The sequence below is a fragment of the Alosa pseudoharengus genome, unplaced genomic scaffold (assembly GCF_046254945.1).
Source record: "Alosa pseudoharengus isolate Yale_2024_CS ecotype anadromous, Long Island Sound unplaced genomic scaffold, YU_APseudo_1.1 YU_APseudo_1.1_scf_23, whole genome shotgun sequence".
In the NCBI taxonomy this organism is placed as follows: Eukaryota; Metazoa; Chordata; class Actinopteri; order Clupeiformes; family Clupeidae; genus Alosa; species Alosa pseudoharengus.
Window position 1 is genome coordinate 6,521,232 of NW_027468685.1, and position 21,398 is coordinate 6,542,629.

Genomic DNA, 21,398 nt, shown 5'->3' on the forward strand with positions numbered 1-21,398 from the left:
TGGATAAACTAATAGCGTGCGTGCGAAAGAGGAAAAGTGCTTTGGTGCTGGTTTAATGACACATTTTCGCTGTGTATGCATTTTAAAATATTCAGCTCTATCAGTGGTACCGCTAATTCCTGACATGGCTAGCTGAGCATTTAAACTTAAACATTTCAACTGATAAAAAAACAAATGTAGTCAAAGAACACTGTGTTTGTCCAGACACAGGATTGTTATAATTATAGTTTTGACAGATTACTGAAAGAACCCCACCCTGAAAGACTCAACTGTTCATTTGAAAACACAATATTGACCGAGACTCTATGGCACCTCGTAGTCACCTGTACGTCCAGCTGATGAGTAGCCTTACCTGCATTGACCTCTTCAGTCACACACCCTCAGGGTGTGTGTGTGTGGAGAGAGAAAGAGCTCTGTAACAATCTGGCTTCTGGCGGTAAGCCTTCAAAGGGATGCGCTTGGGAAATGTTAGCCTTTCGGCATGAGACAGGACGTCACATAACCTTTCGACCTGTTACTGACCTCTTGCCTTTGACCCGTGACTGACCTCTTGGCAAGCTTCCTGTGACCTGCATCTGACACCTCGGCTCTGCGGTGTTGAAGTTTCTCTCTCCTGGAGAAGTGAATAATCCACTGTGTAGTTTGCTTAGCATATCAACCCATGCATTGTAATATTACTGTCATGAATAAAAATGCAAAGGTTACACTAAAATAGTTTTATCAATCTTCTTGGCCTTCTAATCTGTGAGTGTCACAGATAAGTGTTAAGGCATTTTTTTTTTACCTGTGACTGACCTGACCTCTTGGCAAACTTCCTCTGACCTGAATCTGACATGTTGGTTGTCTGCAATTCAGGGATCTCCTGGGATTGTGTGACTGATCCTCTTTGAGTAATCCTCCTGTGTGCATGTTTTGTTTTTGTTTGTTTTTTGCACTAATGATGCTTATGAAAATTCAGACCACTTCACGGGTCGAGAGACCAAAAATATTTGGCTAAGATGAATGGCAAACTTCCATTTTACCCCATGTCTTCAGTAGCGGATCCCAACGATTTTCTACCCAAGACTTCAACATTGTGCCAAGGTTGCAACCCCCCCATAGTTAAATTACAGTGAAGATGTTTGTATTGTGCCAGCTTGGATAATGTGTGAGAGCCTTGTGCCGTGGAGCGTTTTTGTTGAATGCTTTGTAGTGTCGTCCCTTTTGTTCGATGCTGGAAGTGTCGGCTGGTTTCATCTCCAGCGAGCCTCTTCAGCTCCTGTCGGAGTGGCGCTGCTCCTGCTCTCTCCCTGCTAATTAAGTGAAGGGATCCACACGCTGCCGCTTCGCTACGCTGCCCACCGACGGGGTGTTTGCAGGCTTTGCAGAGGCTCTCGCGGTGGCAAATGGCTCAAATACAGTCATTTCTCCACTACCACCCACCTCTACCACCTTGTGCTACCCGCCCCACCCCATCTCCCGCTCTTGCCAACGCTCTGGGCTTGATTGTTTGTTTTTGTTTGGAGTTGTCGCGGTGAGAAGCACCACGACACCACTTCTGTGAAGCTTCATGCAGACGTGGTTGCCGAGCGCAGAGGCAAATATTATCTTCGGTCTCACTCTCAGCAGTGAGAGTGGTTCCTTGAATCACATGGAGACATATAAGGACCCCACACTCTGCTTCATGAGACATATGAGGACCCCACACTGCTCCGTGAGACATATGAGGACCCCACACTGCTCCATGAGACATACCGTATGAGGAACCACACTGCTCCATGAGACAAACCGTATGAGGACCCCACACTGCTCCGTGAGACATACCGTATGAGGACCCCACACTGCTCCGTGAGACATACCGTATGAGGATCCCACACTGCTCCGTGCGACATACCGTATGAGGACCCCACACTGCTCCGTGAGACATACCGTATGAGGACCCCACACTGCTCCGTGAGACATATGAGGACCCCACACTCTGCTCCATGAGACATACCGTATGAGGACCCCACACTGCTCTGTGCGACATACCGTATGAGGACCCCACACTGCTCCGTGAGATGTATGAGGACCCCACACTGCTCCGTGAGACATACCGTATGAGGACCCCACACTGCTCCGTGAGATGTATGAGGACCCCACACTGCTCCGTGAGACGTATGAGGACCCCACACTGCTATGTGAGACATAAGACGTACCGTACCATTCTCAGTCTGGCAGAGCAAGCTCTCTGATGCCTCAAGGAGGCAAGTTGTTTTAAGTAAATCTCTTCACTTTGCTTGGACTTGATGAAATGGCGAAAAGACAACATGGGTGTTCTGGTATGACGAGGCAACATCATTTCTATGGTGTCCCATTCCAGAGAGATGGATTTCATACAGTTACCTCAAGGGATGCAAAACAGGACACAGAATACAGCAACAATACACAACTGGCTTGTGGCAGTCATGAAGGCCCCCCTTCACGGTACAACATGCTGTCACAGAGGCCAATCAGATTACACAACAGGACGGGAGGTTCAACAACCATAGACCTCTGAAGTTCGCCTACAAAAAAGAACCAAAACGACCATCTTTGCCCATGTAAGGAGATCCGGGTGTTAATTGAAGCTAACTACCTATGACAATTTGCTTTGCAAGTTAGCTCTGGGGTAGCCGTCTTAACGTACAGAAGATCACAGTACCCACTCGAAGGCAGAGGACAAAAGTGTGTTGAGCAAAACGTCTGCATTTTAGACTTCTTTGTCCCTGCGAGAGTTTAACAGGTGCAATAATTCAAAATCCCCATGTTATTTTCCCATAGGAAAAATCACAAGATACCGGATCTCAAACATGGCAGCTTTTTTGTAGGTGAACTTCAGAGGTCTATACACTACTGGCTTGTGGCAGTCTCAAACGCACTGCCTGTTGCACCCAGGATCCACACAAGCTCTCCTTCCTGGTACAGCATGCGCTGTCACAGAGGTCCATAAATAAAGTTACAATGTAGTGTTGTTTGCATAGTTTTCATTATGGTGTGGTATAAGCTGACTATTTCTGTTATTATTACTGTTTTGCCTAATGTTGCCTGACTTTTTAAAAACTTTACAGTTTACTGTTCATTTTAATTACTGTAAGGTCCATATTCTGTAAGTCGCTTTGGACAAATGTGTCTGCTAAATTTTATAACCATAAGCGTTTTTTTTACATAAAATAGCCATACTAGAATCCAGTGACATTGTTGGGGACTGCCATGTGACAGCCCTGTGCTGGGGCACAGACATCATGACATCAGTAGCAGGGATATATTGGAATTTTAGTGATTGCACAGAGAAATGTGTTAATTCAGTAAAAATCCGGCATCACATTATCCCGCCCGTCACAATTGTGCCTGACCATAAAGCAGATGGGTTCATATCATAACCAACCCCCTACCACCTTCAGAACCACAACTATACCATTCCATGAACTTCCCCCACACACCAACAGCCCCCACACATAAACACTTAATCTCTCTGTTTGTCTCTCTCTCTCTCTCTCTCTCTCACACACACACACACACACACCTCCAGCCCCCACACATAAACACTCAATCTCTCTGTCTGTCTGTCTGTCTGTCTCTCTCTCTCTTTCTCTCTCACACACACACACACACACACCTCCAGCCCCCACATATAAACACTCAATCTCTCTCTGTCTGTCTCGCTCTCTCATTCTCTCTCTCTCTCACACACACGTGTGAAAATGAGTGAGTCTTGTCAGAGGAGCGGAGTCCCAGCTTTGAAGAGGAGCCTGGCGCCCGAGTCGCAGCCAGAACAGCTGTTGTCTCCCCAGTGCCGGGGCTGGGGGGTGTGGAACCAGCGGTGGTGGGATAGCGGCGGTTGTGGTTGCGAGGGTGGAGGTGGGGGGGGGGGGTGGAGGTGGGTGTGGGTAGGCAGCGCCGGCAAACAGCAGATGTTTACCTGGGTAGTCGTCTCCTCCTGCGTCTTGCCATGGCTCCAGGCCTGTCAATCACTCTGGAGAGAAAAACAACCCACACAACCCCCCCCCCCCCTCCTCCCACCAGCTTCCTCCTCTCCTTCGCTCACACACAACATGCCAATTAGCAACTTTTCTATTGAAAAAAGGGAGAGAAAAGACTAGGACAATAAATAGGAAATTATATCATCATGGTTGACGGGTGTGTTGGCAGGAGTAAATATTCGAATTGCCCAAGATTAACGACATCCATGCAATACTCCCTTACAGAAGGAAGATTAGTTTGAAGGTGTTCAGTAGTTTACACCAAAAACTGAAAAGCTCAAAGTCTTTTGGAAAAGCTAGTTATAAATCACAGCTAAAGGAACAAGGGCAGTCCGCAAAGGCCTCCCTGTAGTTCGCCGTGTAACTACACACACTCCTATTAGTGTCATACATGATGAAACACACAGTGACTTACAGCTTCTCTTGCCCTGGGCCCTTAAGAGACTATGGGATCCTAACAGGTAGGCTACACCAGGCAACCGTTCGTGGAGCATAATGCTGCAACAATTAGCTTCCACTATAATCAATGGAACTGAGATAGCATTGTGTATTTTCGGGGGAAAAAAAATAGACCAAAACTATTTTTACTCTCCGCGAATGCAACGCTTCAGTTACATACCTGGTATTGCCTGCCTGTAACAATGCTGTTCTCACCTGTGCTGTGGTCACATCAGACCATCGCAAGTCTCCTGGAACAGAAGACATTGCGGGGCTACCACCCTCAGATGGGACGGCTACCTCCCCACAATTCCTTTTTGCAGGTTTGTCTGCATCACCAGCTCATGATGCTGGAGACGATGAAACTGTCCATGTGATAGTGTAGCAGCCCACTACCCTTCCTTGCCATCAGCGGGAAGTTTCCTCATATTCCCTGGTGGTGGTATATAGAGCTCTTTCATTTAGTTGTGTTTTCAGTTCATATTGTATTATTCATGTTATGCTAGGAGTGATTAGTGAACTCAGGGAGCTCAGCATGTGCACACACACCCACACACACCACTCACACCATTTTCACCATCAGGCCCATAAATCAGAACTTGACAACGGTGTCCACTCTGTTGAGCCTAACCCAGGGATGGGCAAACTACGGCCCGCGGGCCGCCAAGCACTTTCATCCGGCCCGCCGAGCATTTCATTTAGGCTAGTTATCAGGCTGCTCGCTATTTTTTTCCTGCGATAGACGTTGGTTAGCTTTACTGCAAACTGCTTTTCACTCTCCTTAGATAACGTTTACAATGTCAATGTCAAAACATCATGTTAAATAGAGATAACATCATGTTAAACTAATTTAACTCTTAGTTATCTCCTTTGCAGCAGATCTAACGTGAACATATGCAATCCATTTAATTGGGAAAGCGTCTGCACTCACGAGAGGGAGAGAGAGCCGCAGGTTCCAGCTGGCTTGTGATTGTTGATAATTGATATCTCCTCCTTATAAGAAAGTTTTAAAAGGAAATCATGAAGGCAACAGTAGTTCCCACTACTGACCATTTAAAAACTGTGAGAGGGCCCAGCCGTAGGTACAGCACTAGCCATAGTGGAGCAGGCAGAAGATCATTGAGAAATAAACGTGAATTAAAGCGACTGTCTTAAAGCGATAGTGTACAATTTATACATTTGTTTAACAGCATAAAATTAGCAGTATTTTTAAAACAAATTAGCACTATTTTAAAACAAATACTTTTCATACTAAATTATAGGCTATAAAAAATGTATTTTTTTAGGCGTGTGTCGTGGGGGGGAGGGGGGGGGGGGGGTTGTGTGGCCCGCCGGCCAATTTTCAAAACCCAATGTGGCCCTTGAGCCAAAAAGTTTGCCCACCCCTGGCCTAACCATTCATGTGATGATGTACATTAAACTGTTTGCAAAAAGTCCAGTAGTCCTTCAGCTGTGCTCCCAGCTTCACTTTGTACGGAACTTTTCCACAGCAGCCATTTTTGACACACTTGCTTCGATTAGATTGAACAGAGACTTCATTAACATAATTAGAAATGCAATTCCAAGGAATCACCAGTTTTGACACACTTGCTACACTTACATTGAACAGAGACTTCATTAACGTAATTAGTAACACCTTCCTGTGCTTGCCCTACTATTTCATGTCAAAATGGCTGCTGTGGAAAAGGTCTATTATTTATGTTGTGAACTCGGGGACGACTCCTGATACTGCAGCGCACTCTTCCTCCTTCTATTCCTCCTCCAGATGGGCCGGCTCATCAAAGCAACCTGACGCAAGGCAGGGCCGCAGTGGCACTAATGCAGCGGAGATCTGGAATGTTCTACTCTGTTCTTGACGGGCGTCATAGTGTTACACTGACAGCAGAGACTGAACTGGACTATAGGGATAGTCACAAACCAGGCCTACGAAATCAAGCCTTAAAGCAACACCAAAGAACTTTTCCTATGTCGCATGCACTATTTGTTTATCCAGCACCAGCTTTGCAAATAACAATGTCCACAGACAAGGTAGAATATGTTGCATGATTTTATGAAAGTACGATGTATTGCGACATCAGATGCAAGTCAAATTTGTAGTTTCTCATGTCTCATTCCATCGAACTACAGAACCGCTACCCGATCCGGCAAACTTACATAGTGCTGTTATAGCCGATAGAGGGCCGCAAAGCGAATGCAGAAAGTGCCGTTCAACCTGTTACGAGTTGATGAACCACTGAAACGATTTTGGAAACATTATTTTAAGGTACAAAAAACTCTTTGGTGTTGCTTTAAGCCAGTGTTTGCTTGTTTCTTTTCTAAAAACACAAAATGAATGCACTTAATTGCTCGAAGTGACCTTAGAGAGGTGATCTTAGTCAGACGTCGGAACACTGGTTAGAGAACAGCGAGCTAACTGTCACCCATACATCAGCTCCGTCTTTTGACGTTCACTCTATGTTCAACACCCAGCCAGGAGAGGGCAGTGTTGAGTCATTCAACGTGTCCTCGGCAGAATGAACATGGAGCAATGGACACAGCAGCGGCAGCGGCAGCAGCGAGGTCAAAGTTATGTTGTTCTCCACAGCGTCAGTCTTATCTCTATCAGTCCAGCCTATCGGCTCAAGATTAGTCCCTGGGTCGGGGCAGTGTGAAATCCAACCGACCAAAACATTGTGTTGCGTGGACAATCTTCTGGCTTTGGACAAAAATGTATCTGAAAAACACTCACTGCACTGACACAGGAGTCGAACAAAAGTAAGTATATTTAAGACAGATTTTATTCACTTTATTTTCAAGTGTTATGCAGGCAAGTTTTTCCTTTTCTGTTTTTTCACTCTTCCCCCATTCACATAACACATTTGTACAAAGTCGTATTTTAAAAATATCAATAAACTGCAGCCTTTGAGGCTAACCTGGCAAAAAACTCATTATCAAATGTCATGGAGACAAAGAAACATCTTAGAAAAAGATTTACAAATGAGATGTCACTAGAAAATATTAAAGAAAATCAGTTGTCACACAAAGTATTACCAAAAACATCTAAATTGTTTGGTATCAACCATTTCATTTGAAACTTTTTTTTTGCTTGGTATTTTTTTTCCAACTCTTTTCTTTTGAAACACGATATGATGTGAGAAAAAAAAAGATCATTTAAATTAAAAAGTAATGGTTATATTTATAAAAGGACCACATTTAGAAATAATAATTCATTACTATTAGCAGAAAACAAAAACATGCTGCACATAATCTCTGACTCGACAGCACACAACACACATCAGCAATTTCTGCAAAGGCAAATATTAATAAAAATACGGATAAATAATAAATTAGCGATACACAGTTTCTCATCTACAGTTGCCTGTGCTGTATGAAAAAGATGTGAGTTGTGGGAGGGCAGGGGTGGGGGGGGGGAGGGTGAGGCATTTTTTTTTTGGGGGGGGGGGGGCATTCTGGGTAATACTTTTTTTCAATAAATTAAATTAAATAAAAAGAGACTTTACTCACGAAACGGACACAGTTAGGAGACACCACCAGACACTTTTCAGAACATCGTAAGGATTCAGGTGGAACCCTCAGAACCCTCCCCACCAGACATATTTTAGAACATTGTAATGATTCAGGTGGAACCCTCAGAACCATCTCCACCAGACATATTTCAGAACATCGTAATGATTCAGGTGGAACCCTCAGAACCCTCCCCACCAGGAGGCTGGGACAGGTGTGGCACAGAACCGCAAGATGGAGAGAGGCAGAGACTAGGAGGCACAATGATTATAGGGATGGGGCCGACAATGTGTGTCTGACTGCATATATGTGTGTGTGTGTGTGTGTGTTTCTAACTGCATATATGTGTGTGTGTGTGTTTCTGACTGCATATATGTGTGTGTGGGTGTATGCTCCTGACTGCGTATGTGTTTGTTTCTGACTACGTATGGGTGTGTATGTTTCTGACTGTGTGAGTGTGTGTATGTGTGTTCTTGTTTCTGACTGTGTGTGTGTGTGTGTGTTTCTGACTGTGTATGTGTGTGTATTTCTGACTCTGTATGTGTGTGTGTGTGTATTTCTGACTCTGTATGTGTGTGTGTGTGTGTGTTTGTATTTCTGACTCTGTATGTGTGTGTGTGTGTGTGTGTGTGTGTATTTCTGACTCTGTATGTGTGTGTGTGTGTGTGTGTGTATTTCTGACTCTGTATGTGTGTGTGTGTGTGTGTGTGTGTATTTCTGACTCTGTATGTGTGTGTGTGTGTGTGTGTGTGTGTGTTTCTGACTCCGTATGTGTGTGTTTCTGACTCTGTATGTGTGTGTTTCTGACTCTGTATGCGTGTGTGTGTATATTTCTGACTCTGTATGTGTGTGTGTGTGTGTGTGTGAGCGGTGTTTTAGGTGAGACGGGGATGTGGGGATGCATCTCCCACTCTCAGGACTCTCCTCAGAGAAACAGGACCTGCTGAGTTTGCCTCTCGGCTGTGTGTGGGTAGGACGTGGCGGGGGTGGGGTTGGCAGGGAGCGACAAACTATTTATTTATTTATTTACGCACTTATTTTTTTGTCCTTAGAGAAGGATTCGCAACCTGACGAATCAGGGGAAGGAAGCAACTTTTTATTTTCTTTTTTCTTTAAAAAAAAGAAAAGAAAAGAAAAGAAAAAAAAAAGAAATATGAGCGCTGGCTCACCAATGAGTTCACAAGTTTCTCTAATAAACAATTCACAATTTTAAGGCCCCCAGTCTCCCGTACCCACACCAGGGGAGACTCTAGGCCGAAGCGGAGCAGTACTGCAAGTTTGTGTTAAGGCATTGTAGTACAGTTCGTATGACTTTGTGAGACCTTTCAGCTTGTTTTTTTTCCTTTTCTCGTTTTTTTTTTTCTTTTAAAACTCCTTGTATCAAAGAAACCTACATTTGCTCCCAACCCTTAATTAATGTAAACATGGTGTCACTAAGATTGTCTTTAAAGTATTGCTTTCACCTAAACTTAGCAAGCCATAGAAAGCTAGATTGTGTTCTCTATTTACCACCCCCCCCCCCCACATCAATATCTTTTCTAGAAACCGTGACAGTAACAATTTTATCAATAGGAATGCTTTGTTTTATAAATTTAATTTAACGTGTGCTTTTAATTACTCTCTCACTGTCTTCCTTCTTATTCTCTCTGTTCTGCTTCCCCTTAAAACAAGAACTTCAAAAACTGTCCTCCACTGAGAACTTGGAAATCCAAACATAATCTTCGAAAGGCATGGTTTTCTGTAGGCTTCAGCATCTTGGGTTTGAGGTTTTAACCATTGGCAAATACACTCAGATGCCTTGAAGATGTCCAGGCTAGCTAGCTTCCTGCATGACTATAGTCACGAGCCAAACGCGATCAGGCCAAACATGACCACCGACACAGAGTGGAGCAGAGGAGAGGAGACCGTCATCAAACAGATCAAAACATCTGGTTTTCCGTCTTTGATTTAAACCAAGTCTTTAGTCAGTCATTACTGCGTAAAGTTATTGTGTTTGGGACCATCAAAGTGTTCATACTGTGTACCTGCCCCCTCCCCCCCCCCAAAAAAAAAAATCCCAATAAAATAATAAAATAAATAAGAAACTTGGCCCTGGCCTGGCGTACTGGCGTCTCTATGTAACTGGGATCTCAGCCGACCCACCTAGCCCTCCCCATTATATAGATAATTCATACCTGCGAATAACTGAAGTACATACTGTTTGTGCATAGAAATAGATTCTCTTTTAATCCCAAGATTCTCTGTGGTGGCGATTGGTGTGAGAAAGCCACAGCGTTGTGCTACTGCTCTGATTCAGTAATAAACCTTCACCTCCACCTGGCTACCGCTAGCTTATTTTATATTTCTCTTTTAAAAGCCATATTTATTTTTTACTTTAGACTTTAGACTATCTTTTTGTCATTATATGCATTAGTTTTAGACTCTTAGAAGAATGCGAATAAAAAAAAAGATAAAAACAACAAAGAAGAAATTAAAAATGTCAGGTGCACTTCTCTAGCTGTTCATCTCCATACGGCACTAAAAGTGTTGGTGCCAAGTGAAGAAAAATAATAAAATAACAATAAAAACAAAAAGCAAAAAACAAAAAAAGGGGTGTGGCTACTCAAACTCCTCCTCCATGTTGTTGGAGGTTGTGGGCGTGGCTGGGTTGGAGTCCTGGGAGAGGGACGCCACGGTAACCATCCTGGGCGAGCCGAGGACCTCGTCGTCGCCCGTGTCCTCCATGTCCTCTGTGGTGATGATGGCCAGCGCTGCGCCGCCCTTCTTGTTCTGGTGGGTCTTGATGTGCTTGGACAGGTGGTCGCTTCTCATGAACCGCTTGGAACATTCCGGACACTCAAACCTCTTCTCACCTAAAAGGAAACAATAACGAAACCAACATTTCAAAATTAATTGCGAACAGTAACCTCAAAAACACCAGCCTGCGGCCCTTGAAGCACACCTTGCTTTGCCTTGCATTGGGTATGTGGGCACTTTAAACACTGTCCTGGGGCAGCCGTGGCCTAAATGTTAGCGCTTCGGACTTGCAACCGGAGGGTTGCCTTGAGCAAGGCACCTAACCCCTCACTGCTCCCCGAGCGCCACTGTAGCAGGCAGCTCACTGCGACGGGATTAGTGTGTGCTTCACCTCACTGTGTGTTCACTGTGTGCTGAGTGTGTGTTTCACCTCACTGTGTGTTCACCAGTGTTTGGAATAACGCCGTTAGGTAACGTTATTTTTTCAGTAAAAAAGTTGGCATTTTCAAGGTGGAGATATAAGCACTACTTCAAATTAATTGTGGTCAAAGGCAAGAACGTGCATGTAATGTGTACATTATGTCCAGGAGCGAAGACTTTGTCGACATCCGTTGTAAGCAACTCTAGTTTAATGAGGCATCTCACACACGCATCTAAAGCTAGTGGCCAAAAACACAGATGGCCTACCTCCACCACAGATGATAGCTCGCCATCCACTAGAAAAGAAGGACTCGGAGCAAAGTCCTCCAAGCAGCAAAAGCTAGATCTTTCTGCCTCACAACAAAAACCTATGACACAGGCTGAAGTCAACCGTAGGTCTGTCGATGTGCAATATCTTGAATTTCCCCTTGGGGATCAATAAAGTATCTATCTATCTATCTATCTATCTAATAAATATCGAAAGTTATGTAGCCTACAAACACCTGTCTGTTCTACTAATTTCAACTGGCTTTTCAAAACTGCTCAAAAAATCCAAATTCTTTGACATATAGCAACTTTTTTTTTAACAGTAACGCAAATAGTTACCTTCCCTGGTAACGAGTTACTCTGATCATAGAGTAATTCAGTTACTAACTCAGTTACTTTTTGGAACAAGTAGTGAGTAACTATAACTAATTACTTTTTTAAAGTAACGTTCCCAACACTGGTGTTCACTGTGTGCCGAGTGTGTGCTTCACCTCACTGTGTGTTCACTGTGTGCTGAGTGTGTTTCACTAATTCACGGGATAAATGGAGAGATTGGGATAAATGCAGGGACTAAATTTTCCTCACGGGATCAAAAGAGTATATATACTTATACATACTTAGCACTTAAGCACTTAGCAAGGCACTTAACCCCAGTCCTACAGTATGGATGGGTCTGAGGCCATAATCGGCTTCACTTCTCTCCATTCAAGTCCTATGGGGTGGCTCTGTCCATTTATGTTATTGTCCATAGTGTGTTCTTCAGTGTGTCATAATGTACAATACCTGGCCTATGGACACCTAGATTTGCTTGCATATTTGTGTGTTATCTGCCAAAACTGCAACAACAGTCATATCAATGACATGAGTTGTTTTATTTCTTTACTCAAGTTATCTTTACAAAAAGTACAACTTCTTGATTATTGTGTATGTGTGTATGCATGTGATGCATGTGTGCATATGTACATGTGTGTTTGTGTGTGACTGTGTGTGCCAGTGTGTCTGAGTTATTTAATAAAATATTTGGTTAAAGCTGACCAATTTCAGTGTTGAGCTAGCCTGGAAAAAGCCAAACTCACTCACAAAGTCAATAGTCTGGTGACTCTCAATTGGGAAATCTTTCCAACACTTGCATCGCGACAGGCACTAACTTTGAAATCATTGGTCCAGCCTCACCAATCACATTGATCAGAGATTCTTAACGTTGCTTCCTACTTCGCCTAAACTTCACAAACTGACAATAAACAGCATCTACAGTCAGGATACAATGCATGTGGGTCTACCTTTGCTGTAAATTAATTTCTGCATTTTTTGACATTTGCAGGTCTTGTTGCTTCTGTTTTCGTCACAATGAGTTTCGGTTTCGTCTTCCCCTCTCGTCTCTGATTGGCCTGACATGTTTCTTGTCTGAAGGAAACGGTTATGAACTACGGTGTTCCAGACTAACCTGACTCTCGCCAGATGAATTTCGTTCTGCCCAGCTCCACTTACATCCATCTGGGATCGGTTCCGTTGAGAGTGATTTCGGCACCAGATTTTATGGTAGAGCCAATCAGGACGCAGGGCGGCAGTTTCATAGATGTGACGTAGCCAGGGGGTCAAGAGCGTGCAGATTAGCTTCGACATGTTAGCATACGCCATTTTCAAATATGGCGCTGCATGGAGCATTTGGAACCAGCTCCATGCACGAAAATCCGTGTTGGGCACGAGCTCTCATGCGCGTACATGTTGGTGGGCGGGTACCTATCCGGCGGCTACAGCCAAACGTTATTCAGTGCGTATTTCTTCAGGATCCTATGAGAAGACGTGCATATTATGGTTGTTTATCCATCATATGACAAATAAACAAATAAATTAAATTGTATTGATCTTGTTTCGTTGTTGTTTGTCCCGAACAAACATAGCCTAAACATGATTAAAGACAATAAATTACAGCGGCATAAAGACCTTGTCTCGTTACACCATGGGTCTCCAACACGTTGCTCTCAACCTATTGCCGCCCCCTTTGGAGCTTGCCAGAGGCTGATCGAAGCACTAGGCTACTACATATAAACACAATTATTGCCGCGAGGCATTCCAGCCTACGAATTTAATAAAAAGTAAACCATGCATAATTTTAAAAAAAAGCTCAATTTAGGTTACTTCGCTATGCAATAAGGTTTCCATTAGATCACAGCGCACGTTCAATGAATGAAGGAAAGGCCTTGTCTCGCAATAAACAACTGGAAATTCCAACACTTTTTCCACTACACGAAACTTTACAGTGATCATCAAATACCCTCTAGATTTAAATGCCCATCAGTCTCAACATTTAACTATATAATAAAAGTCAAAAAGTAAATTAAATCCCATACCAAAACCGAAAATCGTCTGCGTTTGATAGCCTGGTATGCCGCTCCAAACAAAACGCATGTCTCACAATAATGTACAATGTAAGAAATAAAGGTCTGCCTCGAATAAGTCTACCTCAAATAAATACCTGTGCTTTGCAGCCTAAGTAAATAGCAGACCCTGGACATAATTTAGGATTTACGGAAAGTATGCAATCATACGATGTTGGACGCCTGGCGATGCTCTGGCCGTCTACTGTGCCTCTGACACCGCTGCCTCATTTGTATGGTAACTCCACAGGTGAGCGCGAAGATTGGATGTCGTGGATGCGTAAGTAAACTGTTTTTCGCTGAGTCCGCAGACAACATTCTCTTTAACCGTTACTTTACCATCTGCGGTGTACAACTCAAAGTAAAGACACCACATTTTAGATGAGTTGGGGACGTAATTTTCCGCTCAGGCTGACGTTCTGTGCGTCATCTTCAATACTATCTTCAATATTATTTTCAGAACAGGGTGGCTATTGAGGGCTCTGGCTCCAGTCATTATTGTGGCTACTGGCTATTATTGGCTTGATTTGGTCATGGGCCACCGCTAAAATACGTTTAGAGCACCCGCTGAGATGGCAAACAATAAAATAAAAAACAAACTAATCATAGACTGTAAAAATGCGCTACACTTGGCACTAAAAACCGAATAGTTTATTTATAGTTCGACTACGGATATTTCACGTCATGTTCGAATGCATATTTGCAGCAGGACAGCAGGCAGACCCACTGATCTATAATAGATCAGTGAGGCAGACCGCTCTTAGTTAGAGCCGCTGTGTTATCCAATGAAATTAAGTTGCGCTTCAGGCCGACTCCACTCGGACTCCATGCGCGTTCCCGATCAACTTTTTCTTCTTCTTGTTATGAGGCAAGGACTTTATGTGCATTATCGCCACCCTCTTACTGGAGGACGACTCTCTTTTTACAGAATATCCAATAAAAATCGACGTTGGTCCATGCGTCATTTCCAGCTTTGTAACTTGGCGCATGGTCAGAGCCGACTGGCGCTGGATCCGAACCCCAGTGTTCAAGATGGCGTTGACTATGAATTGGCCGGATTTACTAGCCTAGCCTCCGCCATTCATTTGTATGGAGGGCGGGACTTAGTCACTCTCTCCAGTTATATATAATACCTCCATGGACGTAGCGGAGAAGCGACTGTGAGACTGTTTTGCGGCTCGCATCGAGGAAGCAAGCGTCATCAGCGTCACGGGTTGGCTTCGATGTGAGTGGTTGAAGTAGCACGTCAATAAACATGACGGCCAAGTGGCTTATCCAATCATATGCAAGGATTTTTGATAAGGCCCAGCTTTCTGAAACACCTCTCCAATGGAGCGATCCCAGATGGATGAGTGGAGCTAGGCGGAACGAAATTCATCTGGCGAGAGTCAGGTTAGTTCCAGACTCAATCTCCCTGAAAGAAGATCTATGTGGGCGGGACCATGCTAGTGTTGAGCAATACCTTTAAATGGGATGCATCTAACGAGATTACAGTAGCCTTTAAAATCAATACCGCTGCGTGTCTGAATAGTTTTCCATAGAATAACACATAGCATTTCTTCTGCTGCTCTGAATAATTAAAGGAGAACTTGGCAACTATTTCAACGTAATAAATCTGTTTAGAAATCATTTGGATGGTTAAATGACCTGTTCAGGTGTTCAGGTGAAAATGGTGACTTTTCCCGCTGCCCAGGCGGAAAACCAACCTTGCAACATTGAGACTACCGTCCCGGAAAGAGAAGTGAGAAACAAGAAACTTGTTTTAAATCGTGTTTCTTACCTTGTAACATCCACATTGTCTGCCGAACTTATGCTAACCGTTTCGCTAAATTGTAAACAAATCCATGTGCATTATCGTTACCTTTTTCCACAGTTTGAAATAGCATAATGCACAATTTCTCCAGCAGAGGGGGAATATAGCTAATCCTGCCAAGTTTCCCTTTAAAATCAGTGGATTCCCGCCGAAGATTCAATTCTCGAACTTGGGCCCTATGTATGACCATGTGTGTGTGTGTGTGTGTTTGTTACCTGTGTGTGTGTGTGTTTGTTACCTGTGTGTGTGTGTGTTTGTTACCTGTGTGTGTGTGTGTGTGTGTTACCTGTGTGTGTGTGTGTTACCTGTGTGTATGTGTGTGTGTGTTACCTGTGTGTGTGTGTGTGTGTGTGTGTTACTTGTGTGTGTGTGTGTTTGTTACCTGTGTGTGTGTGTGTGTGTTACCTGTGTGTGTGTGTGTGTGTGTGTTACCTGTGTGTGTGTGTGTGTGTGTGTGTGTTACCTGTGTGTGTGTGTGTGTTACCTGTGTGTGTGTGTGTTTGTTACCTGTGTGTGTGTGTGTGTGTGTTTGTTACCTGTGTGTGTGTGTGTGTGTGTGTGTTACCTGTGTGTGTGTGTGTTTGTTACCTGTGTGTGTGTGTGTGTGTTTGTTACCTCTGTGTGTGTGTGTGTGTGTGTGTGTGTTACCTGTGTGTGTGTGTGTGTTTGTTACCTGTGTGTGTGTGTGTGTGTTACCTGTGTGTGTGCGCCGGTGCCGCTGCAGCTCGTCACTGCGGGTGAAGCGCTTGCCGCAGAAGATCCAGTTGCAGACGAAAGGGCGCTCGCCCGTGTGCCAGCGCAGGTGAGCTCGCAGGTGCGACGTCTTGCCGTACACCTTCCCACAGCCTTCCATGTGGCACACGTGCTGCTTCTTCTTAGACGGGTCACTGTTGTTCCTGACACACACACACACACACACACACGTGTGCACATACACACACACACACACACACACACACACACACACACACACATGCACACATACACACACATACATAAGAATCAACAAATTGTATTTTTGTATAGATACATTTATTAGACACACACTAGGAAAGCTTCAGCCCATCTGTTTACTTGTATATCGCCATGGAACTGAACATGAGCATGGAACACAAACTTGTATATCGCCATGGAACTGAACATGAGCATGGAACACAAACTTGTATATCGCCATGGAACTGAACATGAGCATGGAACACAAACTTGTATAACGCCATGGAACTGAACATGAGCATGGAACACTAACTTGTATATCGCCATGGAACTGAACATGAGCATGGAACACTAACTTGTATAACGCCATGGAACTGAACATGAGCATGGAACACTAACTTGTATATCGCCATGGAACTGAACATGAGCATGGAACACAAACTTGTATATCGCCATGGAACTGAACATGAGCATGGAACACTAACTTGTATATCGCCATGGAACTGAACATGAGCATGGAACACTAACTTGTATATCGCCATGGAACTGAACATGAGCATGGAACACTAACTTGTATATCGCCATGGAACTGAACATGAGCATGGAACACAAACTTGTATATCGCCATGGAACTGAACATGAGCATGGAACACTAACTTGTATATCGCCATGGAACTGAACATGAGCATGGAACACTAACTTGTATAACGCCATGGAACTGAACATGAGCATGGAACACTAACTTCTATATCGCCATGGAACTGAACATGAGCATGGAACACTAACTTGTATATCGCCATGGAACTGAACATGAGCATGGAACACTAAAGGCTCTGGCATGGTCGTGCGTCACATTTGCGCGTGTCCAAGACGTGCGTCATTTTTGCCGTGGACGTGAAGCATACTCCAAATTCTGCTGTCCTGAATGCACTTTAAATCGTTAAGGTTAGCGCCTGCGCACTACGGCTTAACTGTGATACTCTGCCCCACCAACTGGGGGCGGTACGTCGAGCCTGAAAGTAGGACACAACCACCAAAGAAGCCTGAAACGCATGAAGAAAAGAATAACGTGAGATGTGCGAGCACTCAACGAAGGAAGAGCTGATGAAGGAAAAAGCACCATGAGTACGTTCGCCTGTCTGCTGGGAAGTTTGATAAGCTGGCCCATCGCATCGCTCCATTTATCATCCACCAGAACACACACAGCACACCTGTTGGTATAGCTGAGAGACTAGCTTAGCCTACTTGCTTATTAGGCTACTTAGGCTACAAGCCTATAGCTAAGTGACTCGGTGCTGCGAGGGCAGCAATAATTGGGACATTTTTCTAAACACAGCATGGTAAGAACGAGTTGTGCGTACATATGTCCTTAGTTAAATTTGTATTGAGTCTTCACACCTGCCTCATACCAAAAAGTATGAACCAAAAACCTGTAAATATGACGTGTCAATAAAAGTTTTGAAGTAACTATTTGTGTTCATAATGTATAATGTCTCACTGTGATAATGGGTGTATTTAGAGCGAGAGGTAGCCTAGGTTATTCCTTCAATTATTATTATGATAATGCATAGGCGTATCCGGTGTTGACAGGCGAGTTTCGAGATTTGAGTTCAGCATTGTTCAGGAGCTAGGTGATAATGATTGCACCTGGGAGAGGTAGGCTACATTCCCTTTATTATTATAATCACTATTGATAACGCATTATATACGGAACAGGCGAGAATGCATCTCGATCAGCAAGTGTTACTGGGTTTCGCCTGAGCGTTGGAGATAGATACCTTTATATGGCTCTGGGTTTCGCGATTTGATTTCAGCATTGTTCAGTAATAGGTGCTAGGCTACGCTCATTTTTAAAAGATGCATTTAATCCGAAGTCATGTCAGCTCTCTATGCAGGGAGTAGGGCTGTCACTTTTTATTTGAACATGACGTGAAATATCCGTAGTCAAACTATAAATAAACTATTCGGTTTTTAGTGCTGTGTAGCGCATTTCTACAGTCTATGATTAGTTTTATTTTATTGTTTGCCATCTCATTCAGTGCTACATGATCCAGGGCTCATGACCAAAGCAAGCCAATATAATAGCCAGTATATAGCCACAATGAGCCATATGCAGCCACCCTGTTTCGACAATCAGGTGACGTACAGAACGGCCAGCAGATAATTACGTCCCCAACTCATCTAAAATGTGGTGTCTTGAAATACTTTGGGTTCAACAACATAACGTGACCGTTAAATATAATGTTAAAGAATGTATCTGTGGATAATTGTGGCTTTAATCGGTCGAAGTTGACTCCATTTCGTAGTGTCTCACGTAACTCAAAGCCAGGCAAGCTGAGGACAGGCGCTCTCTCTGTTCCATCGTCGTTATGGTAACCAAACAAGTCTTCTTCTGTCTAGGTTTGTTTGTAGGTTTAAGTGTTGTTCTTCTATGTGGTCCACCTACTGGATGGGAGTGTTTACAGCAGTTCCGTTTCACACATGCGCAGTCTACGCGTCACTTTGACGCGCGGTCTTAAAATTCGGTCGACTCAAAGACGCGACACATGCTGTAAAAATGACGCAATTCTCGTCACGCGCTCACCAGTGCCGCGTGCGCGGGACGCAGACGCGGGAGCGTACCATACGCTTAACTTGTATATCGCCATGGAACTGAACATGAGCATGGAACACTAACTTGTATAACGCCATGGAACTGAACATGAGCATGGAACACTAACTTGTATATCGCCATGGAACTGAACATGAGCATGGAACACTAACTTGTATATCGCCATGGAACTGAACATGAGCATGGAACACTAACTTGTATATCGCCATGGAACTGAACATGAGCATGGAACACTAACTTGTATATCGCCATGGAACTGAACATGAGCATGGAACACTAACTTGTATATCGCCATGGAACTGAACATGAGCATGGAACACTAACTTGTATATCGCCATGGAACTGAACATGAGCATGGAACACTAACTTGTATATCGCCATGGAACTGAACATGAGCATGGAACACTAACTTGTATATCGCCATGGAACTGAACATGAGCATGGAACACTAACTTGTATATCGCCATAGAACTGAACATGAGCATGGAACACTAACTTGTATATCGCCATGGAACTGAACATGAGCATGGAACACTAACTTGTATATCGCCATGGAACTGAACATGAGCATGGAACACTAACTTGTATATCGCCATGGAACTGAACATGAGCATGGAACACTAACTTGTATATCGCCATGGAACTGAACATGAGCATGGAACACAAACTTGTATATCGCCATGGAACTGAACATGAGCATGGAACACTAACTTGTATATCGCCTTAAATCTCATGTTAAAGGCCTCCTCACATGGTCGCCGACGTGAGCGCGGTGGACTACACTTTCAATGCTCGATTACAATAGATTCCATTGTTTTCAATACAACCCGCACACACCAGCTTTGAACTTTGCCGCCACCGTAGAGTACGATTCAGTTCTATTTCCGTCGGCAGTGCTAAATAAAACCCATTGTTTATCCCATGCTTGGCCGCGTTTCCCAAAACCACGGTAACTAAGTTAGCAACTTCGTTGGTTACAATGCAATTTCCCATTGCCAACCAACTAAGTTGCTAACAGGTTAGCAAATATGGTTTTGGGAAACGCACCCCTTGTCAGTTACAAATTTCCGACGCTGATGCGCATGGCAAGTGAGGGCACACTCATGTCAACACGTATTTGCGGAGTGATTTAGTGTCTTTTCTGGCAACAATAAATATCACAGGACAATGTTTCCACTAAAACCACAGTAGTGATAGTGACAGTAAGATCTGATAGTGGCTGACCCAGTGACTGCAAAAACAATAGACGGCTTATGCTCAGTCAAGGAAGCCAAGGAAGGAACTAAAATAAATAAATAAATAATAAAACGGTGAAGATTTAACCACTTATGGCAGTTTCTGGGCGAACTCTGGCTCCAATTCTGCCAATATAGCCAACCAATTTTGGCTTCGTTCCTTCAGAACCTGAGTGCGTTGAGCAAGGGGCACTGAATCCTGAGTCGCTCCAGGGAGTCTGTCCCTGCAACTCATTGACATCTGTGAGCCGTTTTGGATAAAGCCAGCCAAATAGATAAAAATAAATGACGCCATGCTATCTGTTCGTGCTTGCTACAGTCGTTAGCCTGGGCCACATGTGGGCCAGATAAATCAACTATTTCTAGGGATCCTCTATGACAAGTCCAAACGGAGGAAACTGGCACCCAGCAGCAAGACAGCAACCTGTCTTTACAAGCAGCACCACACACACGCACACTCACACACTCTCTGTCCGAGCACACGCCTCTGTCAGGGCTCACTTCCTGCCGTTCACACAGCTTTCCCTTCCCCTTCTGGTCGTCTCCTCCGCTCACACACAAACTCACTCACTGAGTACACACACTCTCTACTATACTCTCTCACTGAGTACACACACTCTCTACTATACTCACTCACTGAGTACACACACTCTCTACTATACTCACTCACTGAGTACACACACTCTCTACTACACTCACTCACTGAGTACACACACTCTCTACTATACTCACTCACTGAGTACACACACTCTCTACTACTCTCTCTCTCACACACACACGTACACACACACACACGCACGCACAAGCTCACGCACACACACATACGCACACACACACACACACACACGCACACACACACACGCACGCACAAGCTCACGCACACACACATACGCACACACACACACACACACACACACACACGCTCACACGCACACACCACGCTCACACACACACACACACACGTGCGCGCACGCACAAGCTCACACACACACGCGCACACACACACACACACACACACACGCACACACAAGCTCACGCACACACAAATACGCACACTCACTCACTGAGTACACACACTCTCTA

The 21,398-nt window shown here is 44.2% G+C and overlaps 1 protein-coding gene across 1 annotated transcript in view; it reads right to left on the reverse strand.

The window, feature by feature from the left end:
• Positions 1–7,847: 7,847 nt before the first annotated feature.
• sp4 (sp4 transcription factor) overlaps positions 7,848–21,398 on the reverse strand; it is a 21,354-nt gene continuing 7,803 nt past the window's right edge. The window contains exons 6-7 of the mRNA XM_076301170.1: positions 16,233–16,432; positions 7,848–10,774 (exon numbers count right to left, since the gene is read on the reverse strand). Coding sequence (XP_076157285.1) covers positions 10,521–10,774; positions 16,233–16,432 — 454 coding nt within the window. The 3' untranslated portion in view covers positions 7,848–10,520. The remainder of the gene's footprint in view (positions 10,775–16,232; positions 16,433–21,398) is intronic.